Below are 20561 nucleotides of genomic sequence, written 5' to 3' on the forward strand. Positions count from 1 at the left end.
TTATTTAATTATAGAGAGGAAATATTCTTCTACAGAACTATATTTTCTTTAATAATATTATTATATTTCTATTACTACTAGTTAATTTAAACCGCTTATTAGGCCTTAAGGCTTTCGAGTATAGTAACGCGGGTCTTAAATCTTTCGGCTTCCTTTTTGGAAGCGATTGCCAATTTGTCCTTTACTTCAATAATAGCGTTAATTTTGTTATTAAAGTTTTTGAATTTAGTATTGAAGTAATAAAGTAACTTTATAACTTCGGGGGAATCCTTAGCCTTCTTAGCGAAGTTTTTAGGGATTAAAAGGCCGGTTGCCTTTTTTTTATAAATGTATTAGAGTAAATCGAAACCCTTTAATAGTATTAGGAATATTTTATATAAGTTAATTTGACTTTGCTAAGATTATTATTAATTACTAAAATTAAATATTTTATTATAATTCTAACTAATAATAATAAATTAGGGGATTATTGCGATGATTGTATTTGCGATGCCATTCATAGTACTTAATTGAAATTCTCGCTTCGTATCGACTATTATTAAATACGTTTTAATTAATTACTTTCGACCGTACTAGTCGGCTAAATGTAATTTCGCGAAGACTAAATAACTACAATAGTCTCTTACTATTCTTAGTCTTTCCAAAATTACTTATTATGCATTAATACGATGGTTAGGTATAATAAAGTATTATAGGGCGCGAGTAAGTACTAAGCTAAGATTTTGATTGTTGTGCGAGGAACAGGAAGAGAATCCTGTGCGCGTACGAGAACTATGTAAGGCACGCTTGTGCGTGGGTCTAGTATACGGACTACAGCACGTGTGCACGTGACTGCTGTACTGCACTCAGACAGCTGCAGGCTGGCTACACCACTGCAGTGCAGCACCCATCTATATACAGGAACATGGCAGCAATGCCTGTGACACTTCCCCACGAGTCCCTGATGAACCTAAACCAATGTAGTGTAGATCATCCGCGACGGCCCTGTCGTCCAGTGAGGGGGTGCCATGGAAGGTAATGAGGCTACTGTTGTAGCCCAATTCACCCCCATACGCTCAGGTATGAGATATCTTCCCAGCCCAACTCTCGGCCACACGACGTGGACATCCACTGCGGTCAGACAGACATTGGGGAGTACCTAGGAAGGCGGGAGGGGCCAAGTACCTAGGTAGGTATGTAGTGAATATGAAAGAAAGGGGAAGGAATGATGGAAAGGAGAAGGCAGGTAGAAGCTCGACGCTACACTATTTCGGATATACGGATGCGCTAGGTAGGCTCAAGGAGCCTGGCACGCCTGGGCATTCGTCGCAATTGGAAGAGGGAGCTCTGGGCGTGCTTTCAGAATTTTCTTTGTTGCAAAGATTGCTGCCCACAGCTGCCGTATTCCGTCCAAACTCATGCGAGTTTTGGCATGGCGCTCGCGTGCAATAGGTTCGTGGGAATCCCTTGCTCCGTCATTTGCCTCCGCTGCCAAGGTCCGCGGAACCTCCACGCTTGGACATGCAACCACTGGACTGGTACGCACCACTGTACGCAGTAGGTACCTAGGTTACCGCATCTTCTCACTTGTAACGGAACTCCTCAATCGGGGAAGAAGGCCACCACACCTTGTGCGGGCGTTTTGAGCTTGCTCTTAGCTGCATATGCAGCAATATGCCAACCGGATTGGCTAGTAAGCCTTGAGTTGTATTATGTATAAAGCATTTTCGTTACAAGTGAGAAGATGCGGTGGGTGGTAGGATGGAACATACAGCTTACGCTAAGACAGAGCGCCATTTCCCTGTAATATTTTCTGTATGGTGTCCTGGTAAGTATTTCTCCGTTATGCTCCTGCATTTCTGTAATTTTCACTGTCCACTCTGCGGTGGCACTGTGCACCGCAGTCTCACACTTGTAATCTGGGGCGCACCTTCCTAGAGGTAGGTAGGTATGTACTACCCACCCTCATTAGTTCCGAGTCTCCACCGATGTGGATGTCCAGTATGGATAGTAGTCGGCGGCCCCCTTCTGCCCCAAGCTCCCAGGATTAGGACCACCGCGGCGGACAGAAGCAACACAAAGCAAGCATTCAGAACAAAAGAAGCACCGATCGTATTTCGGCCACCCTCGCTCCCGTCTGCACCGCAACCACTACGACGCCAATAAGGTTTGCTCGACGAAACCTCACCTTTACGACATCACCTCGACTCGGGCCACTTACCTTCGAATTCGATACACGGCGGGCACAGTACGTGAAAATTTCAGCTGCTCAATGCCGCCGCTTAGTACTGCACCGACACTGAACCCACCTGCGACTCCAACTTTGAAATTCTGCTTCCATCGGGTTTTCCACTTTTTGATCTCTTCAGTTGCATTTCAGACCATACCTAACGGAACCCCCAGGGTAGGGGCAGGGCAAGGGCAGTTACACCCGACCACTACCGACTCGCAATACTACTCTACTGTACCTCGACACACTACATTGCGCCCCAAGCAATACATGCACCTTTTTTGATACCGTCGCTTCCTGTTATCCCGAACCATACGCAATACGTCCATATTCACATATCTATCCATACGCTACGTGGTACTTTACGACGCCCGGCCATCCACCTCTTTCTCATCCTAACCATCTGTACCGGCGGCCACACACCGTACAATCCTGGCTGACTCTTGCGCGGCTCTCGACACCTCTCCCAGCTCTAGCTCTCCGTCCAGCATCCAGTTCAGTCATCTCCAAGGTCCACTGCAACAGAACCCGCCTCATCAGTGTCAGTCATCAATGGGTTTATCCACTTTCTGTTCCTCTCTCTGAAAACGAGAAACTCGACGCTGCTCCACCATCACCTGGCTACACTATCATTGCCGCCGTTAACGGCCCCGTCACCGCCGACCTGTAACTCTACTATCTCCCGCCGGCTTCCTCGAGGCTCTCACCAGTCTTCCAGCTTGATTCTGCCTCTTCCTCCTGCTACTAACTACGTGGTGTATACCGCTGCTAGTGGGCGCATCCCTGGCCCTTCAAGCTGCTTGCCCATTCTCCAAGCTCACCACTACCCAAAGAAGGAAGACGACATCAGGGTCTGGGCGGCTCAACCACGAAGCGCAGCGCGGATACCTGCTACGTACCCAGAAGCGCAAACGCCGGTTCGCGTAAATTAGGCTCTGGGCAAGCCATCAAGCAAGGAAGGTCCGAGGTCGAGGTAGCAAAACGGGAGCCCGCCTCGACAGGAAACCAAGGGATCATACGGCAGCGCTTCATACCACACAACGCCGTTATTAGCTACAGCATCCGACGGGCCAATTCGAACCCAGCAGTCCAAGTACCCGTACTCACTGGACCGAGCGGCTTCCACCCAACGTATCCAACGTATCCAACGTCTCTTGGCCGTCAGGGTGGATCACCGAGCTGCCCCCTCCCCTTACTCTCCAATCCTGGACGGTTCCCAAATAGGAGCAGCTTGCATACGGCTGCCACCTCATCATTCTGCCGTGGGTTCACAGACCGTCACAAAACGGCGGCGGCGGCCCATACCTTACCCGCCCCTTCCTCGCAAAATCCTACACCTGCCACTGCATGCTTCGAGGTCTCCCGTGTACAATACCTGGGTCCAACCCCGTACCAGTACAACCGCCATACTTGCAGCCTCCCTGGTACCTAGCTACGGACTTACCTGCCTTACAGGCTACTTAGCTCGACCTGCTGCTCAACCCCCGTACGCCTCATTACCTTTGCTTCCTCACTTGCTGACTTGTGCGTGAGAGCAAGAGAGAAAACGCCAGAGTGGACTCGGTCATTGTCCACAACCATTCGCTATACCTGCTACAAGACGTCCCCTCCTGGAATCCACGCCTTGCCAGACCTTTCGACATCTATATATCTTTCCCCGCACTCTTCTTTTACCACCATAGGGGACCCAGCCTATTCTGACAACGCCTGGAAGATGCGACGAAAGACTTCTCATCACACATAATCCCGGTTTTTTTTTTTTTTTTCTCCTTGGTCGTGGCACAACCCATCAGAAAAAGACTTGGTCCATCACTTTGTTCGTCCAAGTTTGTTTGCAACGGCTTTGCCCCTAGGGGACCTCTCTCCCTTTTACCCAACATCATGTCTTCAACTACAGAGGCTCTCTTGGTTTCCCAAAACTCCCCTTCGACTTTGCCCGAGGCCATATCCCGTACCATGGCCCCAAATACCTCACCATCGCGGCGGGCACGTCCTGCTCATGTTCAGACAGCTCTCACGCTACAGCCCCAGGCTTTCACCAATGTATCTCCGCTGTCCGCCATAAGCACGTCGTCTGCGTCGCCCACGTCACAACAACCCTCTCCGGCCTTGACACCAGACACGGCCGGCGCCATATTCACAGAAAGCAGCTCCCTTCAGGGTTCCCCTGCGACTTTCGTATCTTCCACGACAAAGGGGATGGACTCTTACGCTTCTACGATTAAGGGAATGGAGGAACCAGTTACGCCTCTTAACCTCCCCGAGCCACTAGCCCCAGCCCCTTTGTCATCGAAGAAAAGCAGTAACTCGCTAAAAAGGAATGGAGAGAAAAGCGGCGAGAAGATCCCCAGGCAACAGAATGCTATGGGCGAGGCTCTGTCCAAAAGTAGCTTTGCGGGTAGTCTGGTCCGTCGCGCTTCAAACACAGTGAACAAAGCGCGCGACATACTTACACGAAGAGCATCAATGAACATTGTCAATCGGGATGCTGACCCGATGGTGGCGTCTTTGCGCCGTGGGAGCAACACCTTCCCACTCGGGGAACACAACTACAGAGGTCACTTGCTGGAATCAGATGATGAGTGTGCCATAGATGACGCCGGTCCGTTGGACGGGTTGCGAGACGCTCAAATTCCCCTGAGCATTGGACCCGAGATTCCGGTTGCTTTACGCCAAGGTGTCATGTTGAAAAAAATCAGCAAGAAGAAAAAGGAAAAGAGAATCACCCTCACCCTTGATCCAGACACTTCCAAGATATGGTGGGACAAGAGTCGAACAGGGAGAAAGTCTGTGTTCATCGATGACATCAAGGAAGTAAGGACAGCCGAGGACATTCGACAGTACCGTCTTGACGCCGGGGTTGAAGAATCTGAAGAGCCCAGGTTTTTCTCGATCCTGTATACAGTCCCAGAAAAGTCAGGAACCAAGGTGTTGCATCTCATTGCCCTGAATTCCACCGACTTTCGCAATTGGACCACGACACTCGATGCTATACTTCAATATCGCCAGGATTTTACGACAAACCTGATGGCCTTCAACGAAAAGGCCGTCCACGAGTTCTGGCAACGACAAATGAGAAAGAAGTACGCAGATAGGGTCATTCCGGCTGAAGGCGAAACCATTGAACTTCCCGACATTGAGAGAATCTGTCGCTCTCTTCACATGCACCTATCGCCGACAGAAATTCGCGACAACTTTAACGCTGCTAAAGCTGCCAAGGCTACCTCCAACGGGGTCTGTGATCCCACTTCCCCTTCCAGTTTGAACTTCAACGAGTTTAAAGAGTTCGTGCGGCTATTGAAGGCGAGGTCTGAGATCAGCCATGTCTTCAAGAATCATACGACCAACCCTAAAGCAGGGATGACGAGGCAAGAATTCATACAATTCTTGAAGGAGATTCAATGCGAAGACGTGGAGGAAGATTCTACGCATTGGAACAATATCTTCTCTCAGTTCGCGCGTAGACGCAGGTCCAAAGATGCCGAGCAGACCATCAGCGGGGATGAGTCATTGACCATATCTGAGGCTGGCTTCACTGGATTTCTCAATTCACATTTCAACAGTTTGCTCATCCAGGAGCCATCCGAATATGTTCTCGACCGACCAATGAATGAGTATTATATCTCAAGCTCACATAATACATATCTTCTTGGTCGCCAAGTCCGTGGAATCTCCAGTGTCGAAGGCTATATTTCGGCACTTGAGCGTGGTTGCAGATGCGTTGAAGTCGACTGCTGGGACGGCCCGAATGACGAGCCTTATGTGTCACACGGCCATACCTGGACCACAAGGATCAAGTTTGAAGAGGTGATCAAAACCATCAACAAGTATGCCTTTGTCAAGTCTCGCTTTCCTCTCTGGATATCGCTGGAGGTCCGCTGTAACGCTGCGACTCAAGCCAACATGGCAAAGATTATGATTGACATATTCGGCGACAAGCTTGTCCGGGCACCCCTCGATCCATCCTCGGATCGACTTCCCTCACCGTCTGACTTGATTGAGCGCATCCTCATCAAGGTCAAAAAGTCTCAGCCAGTACCTAACACACCATCTGAGGAGTCGCTGAAGACTGAGCGACCTGGTCGGCGGCGCGGCAACAGCCTACCCTCACCTTATCAGAGGCCGTCACCTTTACCATCTCCCATGGATAACACATCCGTCGCTGTTCCTGGAAGTCCCTCGTTGAGTCCAAGTCCGATGTTGCGAGCGACACGGCAAATTAACACCATCACGGAAGGCGAGGTTCATTCCCACGGGGGGCCTAGCAACAGCCCCAGCGAATACGAGAGTGATGCTGAAAAGGATTCGGGGAAGAAGGTGGTGAGCAAAATCAACCCTATCCTCGGTGAACTGGGCGTTTATTGCATGGGCGTTCACTTTGATGGGTTCGACAGCCCCGACGCTAAAAAGTTCAACCATATCTTTTCCTTCAAAGAAAAGACCTTTGCTGAGAGAAGCCAGCCGGGTGAAGCAAAGCGTGCTTTGTACCGTCATAACATGCGCTATCTCATGCGTGTGTATCCGAACGGAGGTCGGATATCTTCTAGCAACTTTGACCCGCTCCTCTATTGGAAGCGCGGGGTTCAAATGGCAGCACTGAACTGGCAAACATTCGATCTGGGGATGCAGCTGAATCAGGCTATGTTTGATAGTGGCACCGACCTGTCCGGTTATGTTCTTAAACCCCTCGAGGGACGTCAGATTCAAGTCGTCCCGACGGATGCTGCCGGGCAGCTATCGGGTAAAAGACCACGGAAGAGGATCTCGTTCAAGATTGAGGTCATCTCTGCGCAGCAGCTGATGAGGCCATTGAATCTTCCCAAGGGGCGGACGCTTGATCCCTACGTCGAAGTCGAGATTTTCCTGGCCGATGACAAGAGGAATAAGCAAGATGGTGCCACAAATGCACCAGCTCAGGAGACGCAGCTGAAATATCGCACCGACATCGTCAAAGACAATGGCTTCAACCCCGTTTTCAAAGGCAATAACTCTTATGAGTTCATTGTTACCACCAAGTACCCTGATCTCATCTTTGTGCGCTGGAGCGTGAAGCTTGGCGACAACAAAGGATACAACGACCGCAGCCCCCCCTTGGCGACTTTCACAGCTAAGCTTGGCGGCCTCAAGCAAGGCTACCGCACGATACCGCTGCTTGATCACAACGGGTATAACTACCTATTCTCGACCCTCTTCTGCAAAATCACCAAGAGCCAGCCTACCGATATCATGGTTACCTACTCCAGTGAAGTTCCAAGGAACAGTGTTAGCAGGATCAAGAACATTTTTAATCAGTCCGGCATCAGCCCCAAATCCAGCATGGATAGTGGCCGGGCCTGAGTTGTTTCATGCGGTTCGTTTCGGTACTGTATCAATATCACCATTTTTTTCTTCCATTGTCTATTGCGGATGTATTCAATCATCTCGAGCGACCATGTATCATTTACTATCTCGGAGCACTGCACGAGCTGTTTCATCTTGTGTGGGAAGCCGCATGTTTTTGCTCCATTTTTCAACTGTCTCATTGTTTGTGATCTAGCACATACACCTATACCCCCAATTTCCAAACATTTCCTGGTCTAGCGCTGAGTGTTTCGATCCGATTCCCTTGTCCTGAGGATGTTGTCATTTCTTCCTTGTCGTTCGGGCGGGCAGAGTCTCTCCTATCATTGGGGTTGCATTTAGGACTGGAACGGTTGGTGTATCAAGCAAGTCTCTGCTTTTTTTTTCATCACAATGCATTAACTCTTGTTGGGCAGCGGGTTTCTGTTTGGATTATGGCTACGTCAACACCGAGAGGGCTGCTTTTGAGGTCTTTATCGCGCGAGGTAAACTTTAGAGAAAGGGATCAGAAGGCTGGGCTAGCTTGAAGAAAGCAGGGAAAGAGAAAAGTGATGTCGTTTTTCTATTTTACACCTCTTCGCGCCGCTGAATCGGTTTCTTTTGTCCGGCGGTGGCGAGGAGGCTGGGAGAATCCATGAGACAGACATATATCCTGGATGGGAGGAACTCATGTTTTTTTTTTCTCGGGAGCATATCAAGGATGCATCACATTTTGCCACGTGCAAAGAAAAAAGTATTACATGAGGGAGAGAGGAAAAAAGGCAACGGAAAGCATGGCATGGGGGTTTATCACGAACACACCAAGGGAACCGGAAAGATCAAAGTTAACACTTTACGAGGCACAGGTGGGCGAGGAGGTTCTCACTTTTATGTTCATTTACATATATATATATTGGTGCATTGGAGCATCATATGAGCTCGCAAGGCAACTACTACCACTACCTGTAAGATATGCAAGCATACTGGGAGTTCTTCAAATTGGTTTGCGGCGGTGGTGACCACAACCTTTGGTTGGTTGGTTGTTTGGCCTCGCAACTATGACTTCCTGTTGTTACTCTGATTTTCTTTTCATGGCCGTTATTTTTATTCAACCCTGTTTTGGCTATAGCTACAGGTTTTTGTGGTTTGCTTAGGTAGCAATGAATCCAGGCGCACTAGTGTGCCGAATTTTGGTTTCAAGATCCGGTGTTCAGGGGCATGTAAACAAGTACACGGCGGATAAGAGCTTCACTCATAGCGAGCGACTCTTGGTATGGTAGAGTCTCAGGCTCAGGATATTCGCCCATCTTGAGATCAAGACCAAGCCCATGTAAATGTTTGGCTTGCTCGACATACATGGTAACCTAAAAGCCTATCTCTAAACACCACAACGCCACATGAACCGACCTGATCCTGCTCCTTTCGCCCACGCCTACAAGGCTTTGAAACTTCTTAAAAATATATATTGTTGATGTTTGTCCAAGAAGTACTTTGCGCTATAGTATGGTACGTTTCGCTAAAGCCAAATCGGGGAAACAAGTAAGTAGTGTGATGATATTAAGAGATGGACGTGAAAGGAAGAAAAGAAGAGAAGAAACAGGGATCACGGGCACTTCTTCATCAATCCACGCCATCATCATTCGACCTTCCCTCCTCCCCATTCTTCGCGCTCCCGCCAAATCCCCGAGCAGGAGGACTTATAGGACTAATGGGACTCCTCGCTCCCCCAGGCCGTCCATGCGCAAGCAATCCCACTCCGCTTGCGCCGGCAGGGCGACCCCATCGCCCGTTTGTTACCACATTCAGGGCACTTTGCTCCGCATCCTCCTGTTTGCGGCCAGCATCTTGGAAGTAGTCCTCGTCGTCATCGTCATCATCATTAAGAACGTCGTCTTCTACTACCAGAGTACGGCCTGCAGGACTCAGTCTGCTCATGGCTACGTCGTGTTTGCCATATATTACTGGTTCGTCATCGGCGTACATGTTGGGATCGCGGCCCAGGATTCGGTCGGCTTTGCTGGGTGTGCGTCGTGAAGGGGTGAATGAGGGACTACTGGAGTTACTGTTGCGCTGTGTTTGTGGCTGAGAGGAGGGTTGCAGGTAGTGACGACCCGCACCACCTTGTGGGTGTTGTTGGTTGGGCGGCGTCCATGTAGGTGTATATACAGGCGTAATATCGTCGTCATCGGCTGGACCCCATCCGGCTTGTCGCTCCCGCTGCCGTTGCTCTTCGCGCTCCCGAGCGATACGATCGCGGGCCTCGATCCACTTCGGGTTCGGCTCCCAGCTCCAACCGTCGCCGATGGTGGTGCATACCGGGAAGGGCCATAGCCAGGCGTTGGTACCAAAGAGATGCAGCAGGTTGCGCGGTGTCCCGAGATCGAAAGCGTGGGGCAGCTTGGTCGAGTCCTGCTCATCCAAGTAGTCTTCGTAGCGTTTACGGGCGCGTATGTGTTCCATCTCGTCGTACGTAAAGCGGCGCGAGCCTGCCTGGAGTTCGGGATTGTGCTGGGAGGCAAGATCGTTGCGTTGCGATGAGCCCGAAGGAGTCGTCATCCGTCGCATCTCTTCACCTTCCTCTGGTCGTGTGACTCCTGGGATGGTGTTTTGGTGGATGTCCAGTAGTTGCTGACCATATTTAGGCAGCGCAATACCTTGGCCGGGGGTATGCTGGTTGACGTAGGTCCTTTGCATCGATTCGCGCAGCGGAGACAGATAGCGCGTTTTCTCTAAACATTCAATGGTGGTCTGTCCACGGGAAGCCAGGTATATATGCCATCCGCAAAAAGCGGACAGGACGATACCGATAATTCCAGAGATGACGGAAAGCATAATGTAGTTGACTGGCATGAGGGTTTCGACGTAGGTGGTATTGCTCATAATCTCCTCCCACACCCACGATGCCGAACCGGCAAAGCTGACCCAACAGAAAACTGATGTATAGATGAGGAACAGCAAAAAGGCCTTGTGATTGCGCAGCCCAACACATGTTGCAAGCCACGGACAGTGGTGGTCCATTTTCAGAACGCAGCGGCGGCATGTCGAGCAGTGGTGAGCGCGGTCGGGCTTTCGTGCCTGGCACTTTTTGCAAAATCGGAATTCGCCATTGGACTTGACGGTGAAGGAGGTGGCAGTAGGGGGCGCTTGTGTGGGGAGGGTACTGTAGCCATACTCGTTGGTGGTGCTCCCGGGCGAAGTGAAGACAGCGTATGTGTAGCACCAGTTGGCGAGGAGGTAAAGAACGACGGCGATGAAGCCATAGGAGTGACCTGTGGGGGGGCGAAGCATAAGGTTAACAGGCGCAACAGCGATGTTGAGAACCGGGGAGAGGGTCAACCTACCTAGCCAAGTGACGCGAGATGGGGTCGTACTAAGCGAGACATCGACATAGGCGGCCCAGCTTGTCATACTGTAAACGAAGGCGAGGGGAAAGTAGGTGACGCATGTGCAGCAGTAGCGCTCGAGTTTTCTGGCCCAGCGGCGCGCCATGGTAGCGGATAAGGAAGAAGGGGAATCGAGGGCGGTCGAGGTGGAAGACGTTGTGTATGGCGTTGCGTCCATCAAGGGTCATGTCTCTGTAGAAGGCAGTCGCGATCTTGAGTTGTGAAGTAAACGATGGACCCGAAAAGTCGGGCTATTGGATAGAATGACTGCCGGATGAACCGTGGTCGAGTCGTGCGTTGAGGTAAGCTCGTTTCGAGGGTCGGGGATCTAGAACAGAGTCCGTGATCGCGAATCGAGGCTATCGCCAGTCCATCGTCTGGGGATATCGAGATGCGAGTCTGCAGTGTCCAGGCTCTGGTGGCGTGGACAGGATGGAGGGGGGAAACGTGGGAGACGGGGGAGCTCAAGAGGCTGCTTCGGAAAAAGGAATGATCAAAGTAAGGTTGGCAGATGTGGGTGGATGTCGTCGAAAGTCCAAACATCGGTGGCCCAAGGGACTCGCGGAATGGCAAACAGCCATGCAGGGGGGGGCGCTTCCAACCGCAGTCAGCCTGAACCCTCACATCCAATCAGAACAAGAGCTACTGTTGGTTCTCGAAGTCGAAGCAAAAGAACCCTTGTGACATGCATGCCCGTTGGGATGCTGTTGCATTTTCATGTCGAGGTGCCGAACATTGGCGGACTGCGGGTATCATCACGTTTCAACAAAAAAAAATGAAGACAGCGACGTTGATGTATCATGTTATAGAGGCAGGATCGGCATCCAGCTCACCAACTACAAAGTACGAATGTCTCAGCTTTCGGGGGCTTCATGTTTGCAACTGTTCAACTGCCCTTTGACTTTGTCTGCTACTAGGCCAATCATGCGACCGGATGAAATGAGTTTGGATGTCCAACTTCCATTGTCAGGGGTGAACGGGGTAAGTTGGCAGTTGCAGCGATCCACTGTAAATTAAACGGTGGGGTCTTCCCATCAAAGTGACAGGTCGAGCAGGCGTCGAGTTTCCTTTAGCTTTTGACTCGCGGGCAAATGCAAAGTCTCATGCCCGATTTTCGTGATCGAGTGCCTGATCAAAGCTCAGATTGCTGGCCAAGGTCATTGCTGGACGTTGCGGTGACACTTGAAAGGGTTGTGTGATCATGAAGGGAACTATTCAGGAGTAAGTACGTTCTACCGATAGTGTACGAACCGTTGCCGAAACGCCTGCAGACAGTCCGTGCGTCGCTGATGATGTCGTCCGGTACGTACCACCTATTGTGCCCGGCGCTCCACTGAAACCCCGCCCGAGAGCTCGCTAGTACAGTCCATACTGCGCAGTAGGCGGTCCGGATGACGGTCCCGGCAGCGGCCCGGTGCAGTTCAGTCCAGGCCCGTCTCGATTTCCTGAACTTCTTCTCTTCAGTGTGATAGTCTATGTTGAAGGGCCAAACCTGCTGCTTCCTGCAATCATTCAGAACACTTTGAAAAGAGCTCGAGATGATGGTACGATCAACACCAATCGGAGTCTAAGGAAGCTGGCCCTGGTGGACTTCACGGAAGGCGGCTCCTGAAAGCGGGGGAACTTGGAGCTGAGGCTGACCGTTGGCGGAGGTACGAAGGTAGGTAATTGCAAGGTGTCCTGTCATACACACATACAGCTGTACCGCCCAACCAAGCAACAGCGCTCTTCACCACTTTCTGGCTACAGTGACCGCGGTCGCAAACCGCAACCAACTCTTTAACTCCTACATGAGGTCCACATACCAACCTAACTTCCAATACCGATACCTTGAATACGTATTGTCTATTGTGAATCTTGTGTGACATCTTCATTATAGTTTCGCTAAATCCATCCTCAAGAAAGCAGTCCTGATCTCGAGCCGCAGAGGATAACCTTTTGAGGCCTGGTCACGGATACTTCTACCACCAAGAACTGCCCGCTGCTATAAGCAATTGCACAACTTCCGGGCGACCCAAATACTTCCACTCGACCATCTCGTCATTTAGGAACATCATTAAGCACCAAAGAAATAGCGAAATCACTGGTAAAATGGCAACACCAAAGTTCAACTCCAAGTCGCCCACCATCCGTCGCATCCGTAAGTTCTTTCAGCATCATCATCAACATCATCTTTCTTCTTCACTGCTAGATTCCAGGACTAATACTTGTTCAACCCATTATAGTCCGCGAAGCCCAAGAAATCTCCGCTTCACCCTCCCCCGATTACACAGCCACTCCGCTCGAATCAGACCTCTTCGAGTGGCACTTCACCCTCCGCGGGCCTCCTAATTCCGTCTACGCCGACGGCATCTACCACGGCCGCATCGTTCTCCCACAAGCCTACCCGCTACGACCTCCATCCTTCCGCTTCGTCACACCTTCCGGGCGCTTCGAAGCCAACCGCGAGATTTGTCTTTCCATCAGCGGCCACCACGAAGAGACATGGCAGCCCGCCTGGGGAGTACGCACCTCCCTGGTCGCACTGCGCTCCTTCATGGAGACAGACCCCAAGGGGCAGCTGGGCGGTCTTGACGCGACCGAAGCCGTGCGCAGGCGGATGGCGACCGAGTCGAGGGCGTGGAAGTGTCAGGCCTGCGGGAAGACGAACGAGGAGATTATTTGGGAGTGTGAAGAGGCAGCCAAGGAACACCAAGGAGAAGGTCAGGCCGAGGTAGAGGTGCCGAGCGACTTGAAGATGGGGTGGCGGGACGAGATGGACAAAAACAGTAGCGGTGCGGTGGCGGCGTCGAGATCTGGGGCGCAACAAGACGAGGAGGATGCTGAAAGTGCAGAGCTGGCCGAAGGATTCGTACAAACGGTGCCTTTACCACCTGCGCCACAGCCTAGGTCGGTAGGGGTTACTTCATCTTCCTCAACTCCAGCACAACCAGGGCAGGGTGTGCCACAGCCGACGAGGACGATCCCTCTGCCTTCACAGTTTAATCCTCACCCCCCGCCTATGATGCAGCATCGTCGTCCACAGCAGGTTAGGGTGAGTAACGACGAGGTGACGTTCTGGATCGACCGATTAATTGTAGTTCTATCCATCGCCCTCGCTGCCATGATACTCAAAGTTTTTCTGGCATAGGTACCATGATTTCTTTTTCAAGGCTTTCTGGCATGCGGTTTGGTTCTGCAGGGTTAGTCTGATTGGTTGTTTTGAAAGTTTACACAGTTTGGAATTTGGCGTTCATGGCGATCACAAGGATGACAAGGGTGGATGGATTATGGAAGGGCGTTTTTTCCTATGAGATTGGACTTCTCATAAGGGGCATGTGGGCTTGTTTGTTGGAATACCCACGCTTTTAGATGCCTAAGGTACATCGTGCAATTTAGCATTTGGAGACAACGGAGATTATATATATACAATAGTACTGGTACAGTGTAACACCTCGTGCCCTTCCGTACAAAGGTATCGAGGTATGATGTGGACGAAACTAGCTAGTTGGTTGAGCGGACACGATGCTGTCTTTGCGATGATCAAAGCGAGTGCCTACCACTGCATCGGTTCTATGTGTTTCTTAGGAAAGAAGAGAAAAAAGAAGAAGAAAAGGAAAAAAAAATTAAACTCATCCACAAAGGCACACAGCGGTGCCACCATACACGCATCAAGACCAATTCCACACACACTCACACATACACTCACAGAAAAAAGAGATAGAGAGATCACGAACCGATCAGATAAGCAAGAGGGCATATAATTGTCCATTTAGTTTCAAGCCATTACATACGACCATAGATGGTAGAAAACTCGGGATCCCGTCCGCTCTCCCATAGATAAGCTACCAATCGCCAGACTAGTAGTTGGGTCGGTGACGACCAGCGAATCCCTGGTGTTGTATGTTTTTCAAACTTCTTTTTTCTTGTCTTTTTGAAACCTCCCCTGATCAAGTGATGTACCACCACCACCTGTGCTCCTAGGACCCTTCTTAGGTTGGTTCTTTTTATTGTTTGGTTCAGTTTCTATTTGTTATCATAGTGTGTGGTTTCTGCGTTGACAAGCGTTATGAGTGTTACGTTGTCCTTTTCCCCTTATTCTCTCTCTCTCTCTCTCTCTCTCTCTCTCTCTCTCTCTCTCTCTCTCTCTCTCTCTTTCTCTCTCTTTTTTTTTTTTTCGAGATTCGAGAGGCGGTTTGGAATAAACTCTGTGTTATTAATCACAAAAGATACTTCTCGAAAATTATGGGTGTGACATGGGGGAATGTAAATAGTGGTAGGGGAGTATATGATTCGCTGAAGTAACATTTGAAGAGTCAAGGTATCTTTACTATGTTTACTTCAACGCGAGGGCCTTTACAGGGTTGGTTGGTTGGTTTGTAACGACGTCAGTCTAGGGTGTTAAGCGAAGAGGAAGCGGAAAGTAGTTAGTAGACTAGAGAGATTGTAATGATAGAGGAAGGAGCTGTTGACAGTGGGAGAAGTGAGGAGGGAAAACGCTACACAAGGGAGGTGGAAGTACTGTGAAGGCAACTAACTATCCTACCTAAGCGTGACTGTTGGCAGTTCAATGCTGGAAGATTGTTAAAGAAACTAATAAGACTTTGGAGTGATACAACTGTGAAGTGAACATGTGTGTTTAGGCATTCGAAACAGGTGTCACTTCGTCTCTGTATAGCCAGGAAGTATTTATTTACCGTATCACAGATTTTCGACGCTCCATAGATATTTCAAGTCCATCACCATCCTCGAAGCTCAAAGGGTTTGGGTGACGAGAGTGATGGAGACACAATGGGATTCTTGTCCATCGGTCCTCCGTCAGCGATCCCCCTTTAAGCTGTATACCATGTTCTGTGGCAAGATGTCTTTTGCGTCGTAAACAATGAAAGAGACAAGTCAAGGATGAGACGAAGTAGTGACAGATGGTCGTTAATGATCGGGTTATAACCAAGTCAAAAAAGTGGTATAGTGGTATCCGCTATGTACAAAATGCAATGCAAGCGTTCCCTTTCCCTATTTTCTTTCATCCCAAACTCTGAAGAGGTCTAGTCGGTCCATCTCAGGACCTTATTCTTTACACCCCGCTGTGATAGCGTCTGACTGTCTGCCCGCCCATCAATAAGACCAACCCGCCTTGGGGAACCCTTCCAACAGGCCCACCATATCCCATATCCGCCTACTCCTCGCTGTAGCCTGGAAGTGACAAAAACAAAGCAAAAGAAAAGCCAAGCAGATTGATTGATTGGCGATGCGACAAAAAGCCACAATTCAAATCCCATCCGTCCATGCCATGTCGTGCCAATGCATGCTAGCCAATTTAAACACGCCCGCCCGCCCGCCTTTCCAGTCTTTCCCACCCACCACAAACGCCTGTTTGGTCCGGGAAGCAAATCAACGCGCTTTCATCTCAGATACCACATGATCAGAGAATGAAAGAAAAAGAAGAGAAAATACATAAGAGTAGTCGCTGGTGGGTTGAGCCCCTAGATCTTAAAGAGCAAATAGAAGATTAAAAAAAAAAAGTGTATGTCAAGCTCTAGGTGATGAGAGCAATGTGAGAAAGTGGCGTGTTGTATAGATTGCGCACACATCATAGTTAGGACAAGAGAAGGTCCGATGCCTTTTACGAGATCGATGCCATCAAAGTTCAACAGGATAAGATGCCAGAGCATCAAGCTCAAACAGCTGAGTAGTACACGCTGTATGATCGTGGCAATCTTTCCCGACGGCTGCTCTCTGCTGGCGGTCTCGATCTTCGGTCGCCGTCTTTCAGTCCATGGGCCAAGTGCCTTCCCGCCCGTTGCGGGTTCCATATCCTTCACGTCATCATCGAATGACTCCCCAGTCGCCCGACCGTCCACTGCCGCCTCCATCAAGGTCGTGGACACTTTTCCTCGGGCTCTTACCGAAGAGATTCCAGAACCGCAATGTCTCATCTCCGGCACCCGTCACCACGGTTTTGCCGTCCGGGCTCATGGCAAGGTACAGCACCCGATAAGTGTGACCGGTCAGGCTGGCGACTTGCGTCATGGAGGGGTACTTCCAAACTACTATCTGGTTCTGGCTATATCCATGCGTCGAGACAATTTCGTTGGAGTTCTTGGACCAGGCAATGTTACAGACCTGACTGCCCGTGTCCACCTCGTTGAGTACCGTGCCGCGAACGGTGTCGTGAAAGATGATGCGTCTGTCAGCAGTACCGCCTCCGGAAGCCAGGAGACCGCGTTGATGTGGTGACCAGGCTATCGCTTTGACGGCTGCTGTGTGACCGGAATACTTCCATAGAGGTGTGTCGGAAAGCTTATCCCAAACCATCAACTTATTGTCGTTTCCTCCACTGGCAAGTTGGCCATCGTCGCAATTCCATTTGAGACCACACACTTCCTGCTTGTGACCAACCAGCTTTTTGAGCCACTGATCTGGCGCTCGGACGTCGCGATGGTATATTAGGCGATCCCGGGATCCTGACGTGAGAATATGAGTGTTCCATGCCAATGCTCCAACCCTGCCAGTATGGCCAGTCATCGTTCTTAGCCTTCTTGCTTTCTCAGCATCCCAGATCTGCACCAGTCCTTTATGGGTACCAATAGCAAGGTGTGTCCCCTTTTGTATCCAAGATACGCTGGCCACCGTGTCGTCCTCCAACGTGCACAGCTTGTTGACTCTACTTGTTTGCGCATTCCACATGTAAACGCTGGATCCTAAACCAACGCCCAGGACGTTGGCGCTCCCCCAGTCGACTAGATTCAAGTAGTAGTCGTCTAGCAGCTCAGGGGCGTCCAACACCTTAAATGGTACCTTGCTGATGGCGCGCGGCTGCTTTCGCGGGCTCAGTAAAAGTTGTTGGCTTTTATGTTTTATGGGTGAGAGACTGTAGATTTCGGCCCGGGTGTCCAGATTGATGCCATGTCGACTTTGTGGCGTCCTTGATGGCGTTGGATGGCCGCCAAGGCTAGCATGTCGTGGTGATAGGTACGAGAACAGGTTCTTGTGAGGTGTAGAGGGGGTAAGGGTCGTCGGTGCTGCCGCGGCTTGGAGCCCATTCCGAGGAGGCGTCTGGGACCTTGTGCCCTCATGTAGATAACCCCGCGATGCTCTCCTATGGCCTGGTGATAAAGACTCCGGGGCAATCTGTGGGACAGTACTCTCAAACAATTCTGATCGAAGCACAGTTGAGAACGTACGGTTTGCTTCCTCAGCTGCGAAATTGTCAGAAAGGCACTCCAGGATAGGACTGGACCATACCTACTTTTCTGAAAATGAAGCTCCCCCTGTGGTGTGCGCCTTTTCTGTCTAGGCGTCGCCGGAGAGCCCTCTTCATGCAAAAGACTAAAACTGGCTTGCAAATCCTGACCGGACCGGGTGGGAATAAACCTGATTAGATGTCAGAGATACAATCCTAATATCAACAGACATCTCGCCTCCAGCAGAACATACCTATCTCCATTAATGCGTTGTCGCTTCCTATGCGAACTTGGCCCTGGTGAAGTTTGGCGTTGCTGAATCTCCCGGCGCAAAGCGCTATCAACTGCTTCGACGTCCAAGCTGTTCACATGGTCCTCAGTTCTGGTTGGTGCCCGTGGGTTCCTGGCAATCTCCGTCGGTGGTTCCTCGCGCGAGTTTCCTGATGACGGGGGAGGCGGTGTTTGCAGCCTCGACGATCTCGTTACCCTCGTTGTTGATGGGTGGACTGCCTGGCTGCGGGTATCATAACTAGACCTTTTGGTGCCGGCCGAATGTGCGGCGCGCCCGGAGACGTCGCCGGTGGTCACCATGTTTAATTTCGGGATTCAATACTGTGGTAAACCTGTCGGAACCTGTGTTGCTGATTTGACGTTGAGGAGTGGGTGAGTAGTAGACCGGGTGAGGATGGTCTCTTGAAACCGTGCGACGGCAGATTTAGGTTGGCTTCGTTTGTTTAGAGAGGGAAATACCCGAGTCGGCGGCGGCGACGAGGTCGTGATAGGGTAGATGCAGCACGTGTCGGTTTTATCTGATCGTTCGTCCTTGGTGCACTTGTTGATGTCGTCCCAAGTCTGGTGGGGTGGGAAGCCGGTGGGAAAGCCGGTGGGAAGGCAGACAGGTATGGCAAAAAGCGGCGATGGTGAACGGATCGACAATGCGCTGCAATGAAAGACTACTTCCTGTACTCTGACAGGGACTACAGTTGATTGAGGCGGGCTGCGGCGCCGGTCGTCGCAAGATTAAAAGTTGTTCGCCGTGATCTCGGGTGTTGTCGCCGTGAAGAGAGAATGTGACTATGCCCACATGCGCAGCGCAAGAAGCTATCGATGTTTGCTTCAATACGGTGGACGTCAACGAGTGATAATTCCGGGGGGTGGCCTTCTTTCGTCCGCAGTATTGATTTCGGCGATCATAGGTGGTGCAGTAAGGTTGCGCGTCGGAACCGGCTTGTCAATGTTGAAACGGCGATAGCATTGAAGTTGTGGGCGGAGTCGGCAGGCGATGGATTGGACCGGAGGCAAGGTGTCGGGATCAGAGGTTTGAATGTTGGAACCTGGTGTCGCCTGGTGGCCGTGGTTGTAAAGTCGAGGTAATCTCTGGAAAAGGTAGGCCCCAGGGGGTGGACGGCAGGTGAGCGGGTGGGTGGGTGGGTGGGTGGGTGGGAGCGGGCGTTGATTGACACTTACCACTCACCACTCAACTGACGGACTGACGGAGTCGCGGCAGCCAGACTGAGCCATTCGCGCCAGGCCGCTGACTAGCCGCATTGGGTCAAGCGGGCACTGCAACGGCCCTGTCGCGCACAGGCCATCAAAACATTGGACCCGCCATTGCCTCCCATCGGGCTGCTCTACCTAGTATTTGTACTTGTCCCGGTCAGCGCTGGCCCATACATAGTCAAATCCAGTCCAAGGAATCGCGAAACTCTTGTCCACCATTCTCTTCGATGTTGCGGGAAGCGGGTCTAAACATCGACCGTTATTACGTTACCAATACAAGCAAATGAAATTTACACTTTCATGTGCCCTGACCCAGCAGTCTTCCGTCCCTTTCCCCAAGGACTTGACTGGCTGGACCCCGGCTAGAAGTAAAGAATGCTGCATCAAAGCCAACATCACATGGGGCCAAAGGACTCGTACTACATAACATGAGTAAACTGGACCACAACTGGGTAACGTGGTAGGTGGTAAGTAATATAGATGTTAGGTAGTTGTCTACTTTCACTTCCCGCGCTGCCATCTTTCCATCTTGACATGTGGGGTGCCGCTTGTCGTTCGTTTGCATCAACCTATTTCTGTCTACTCCCCTCCCCCTGCTGACTGAAGAGAATGCAGTGAGTTTTTCTTGTTGCTCAACGTTGTTGTTGTTGTCTTTGTTGTTTTCATACCCCAGGCCCCAACGCTGACGGCTACAAAGTGTACCTTGACGCAGGCCCTCATCCCTTCGCTCGCTGGTTCAGTCCCGCCTCATTGCATTTAGTTGGCCCTGCCTCCTGTACCGGCACTGCAGTTATGCCACTTTTGATTTACCTACTGCTGTGATTCCGGTTCTTGTGAGAGCAGGGAGCAGGGTGTGTTATAGCGCACTTCTCGTAGAAGACTTGCAGGTCAAACCCGTCATGGTGTTTTACTGCCCCAGGGAGAAGACGAATGAGGTTCAACATCCGTCGCTAGAAGTTACAAGCGGGGCCGCAATCTGCAGGGGGG

General features: G+C 50.8%; 4 protein-coding genes and 1 non-coding gene across 5 annotated transcripts; 3 read left to right on the forward strand and 2 right to left on the reverse strand.

Moving 5' to 3' along the window:
- The first annotated feature begins 3157 nt into the window (after window positions 1–3157).
- NCU01266 (phosphoinositide-specific phospholipase C) lies at window positions 3158–7858 on the forward strand. Its single transcript, XM_955651.3, has one exon. The coding sequence runs from the start codon at window positions 4091–4093 to the stop codon at window positions 7544–7546; it is 3456 nt and encodes a 1151-aa protein (XP_960744.3). The 5' UTR covers window positions 3158–4090; the 3' UTR covers window positions 7547–7858.
- A 635-nt stretch (window positions 7859–8493) lies between these two features.
- NCU01267 (palmitoyltransferase PFA3) lies at window positions 8494–11748 on the reverse strand. The gene is made up of 2 exons (XM_955652.3): window positions 10870–11748; window positions 8494–10797 (listed from the first exon to the last, which is right to left on the reverse strand). Exons 1-2 carry the CDS (start codon window positions 11087–11089, stop codon window positions 9149–9151), a joined length of 1869 nt encoding a protein of 622 aa, XP_960745.3. The 5' UTR covers window positions 11090–11748; the 3' UTR covers window positions 8494–9148.
- Window positions 11749–12584: 836 nt separating this feature from the next.
- NCU01268 (ubiquitin-conjugating enzyme E2 6) lies at window positions 12585–14447 on the forward strand. The gene is made up of 2 exons (XM_955653.2): window positions 12585–13051; window positions 13137–14447. The coding sequence occupies exons 1-2, from the start codon at window positions 13003–13005 to the stop codon at window positions 14039–14041; spliced, it is 954 nt and encodes a 317-aa protein (XP_960746.2). The 5' UTR covers window positions 12585–13002; the 3' UTR covers window positions 14042–14447.
- A 251-nt stretch (window positions 14448–14698) lies between these two features.
- Window positions 14699–14798, forward strand: NCU15622. The gene has a single exon (XR_897946.1). It is a non-coding gene; the product is annotated as a 5S ribosomal RNA (ribosomal RNA).
- A 1006-nt stretch (window positions 14799–15804) lies between these two features.
- Window positions 15805–19486, reverse strand: NCU01269 (cell cycle regulatory protein). The gene is made up of 3 exons (XM_955654.2): window positions 18328–19486; window positions 18140–18264; window positions 15805–18089 (listed from the first exon to the last, which is right to left on the reverse strand). Exons 1-3 carry the CDS (start codon window positions 18663–18665, stop codon window positions 16717–16719), a joined length of 1836 nt encoding a protein of 611 aa, XP_960747.2. The 5' UTR covers window positions 18666–19486; the 3' UTR covers window positions 15805–16716.
- Between the last annotated feature and the right edge of the window lie 1075 nt (window positions 19487–20561).

Source organism: Neurospora crassa, linkage group V (genome assembly GCF_000182925.2).
Source record: "Neurospora crassa OR74A linkage group V, whole genome shotgun sequence".
Lineage (NCBI taxonomy): Eukaryota > Fungi > Ascomycota > Sordariomycetes > Sordariales > Sordariaceae > Neurospora > Neurospora crassa.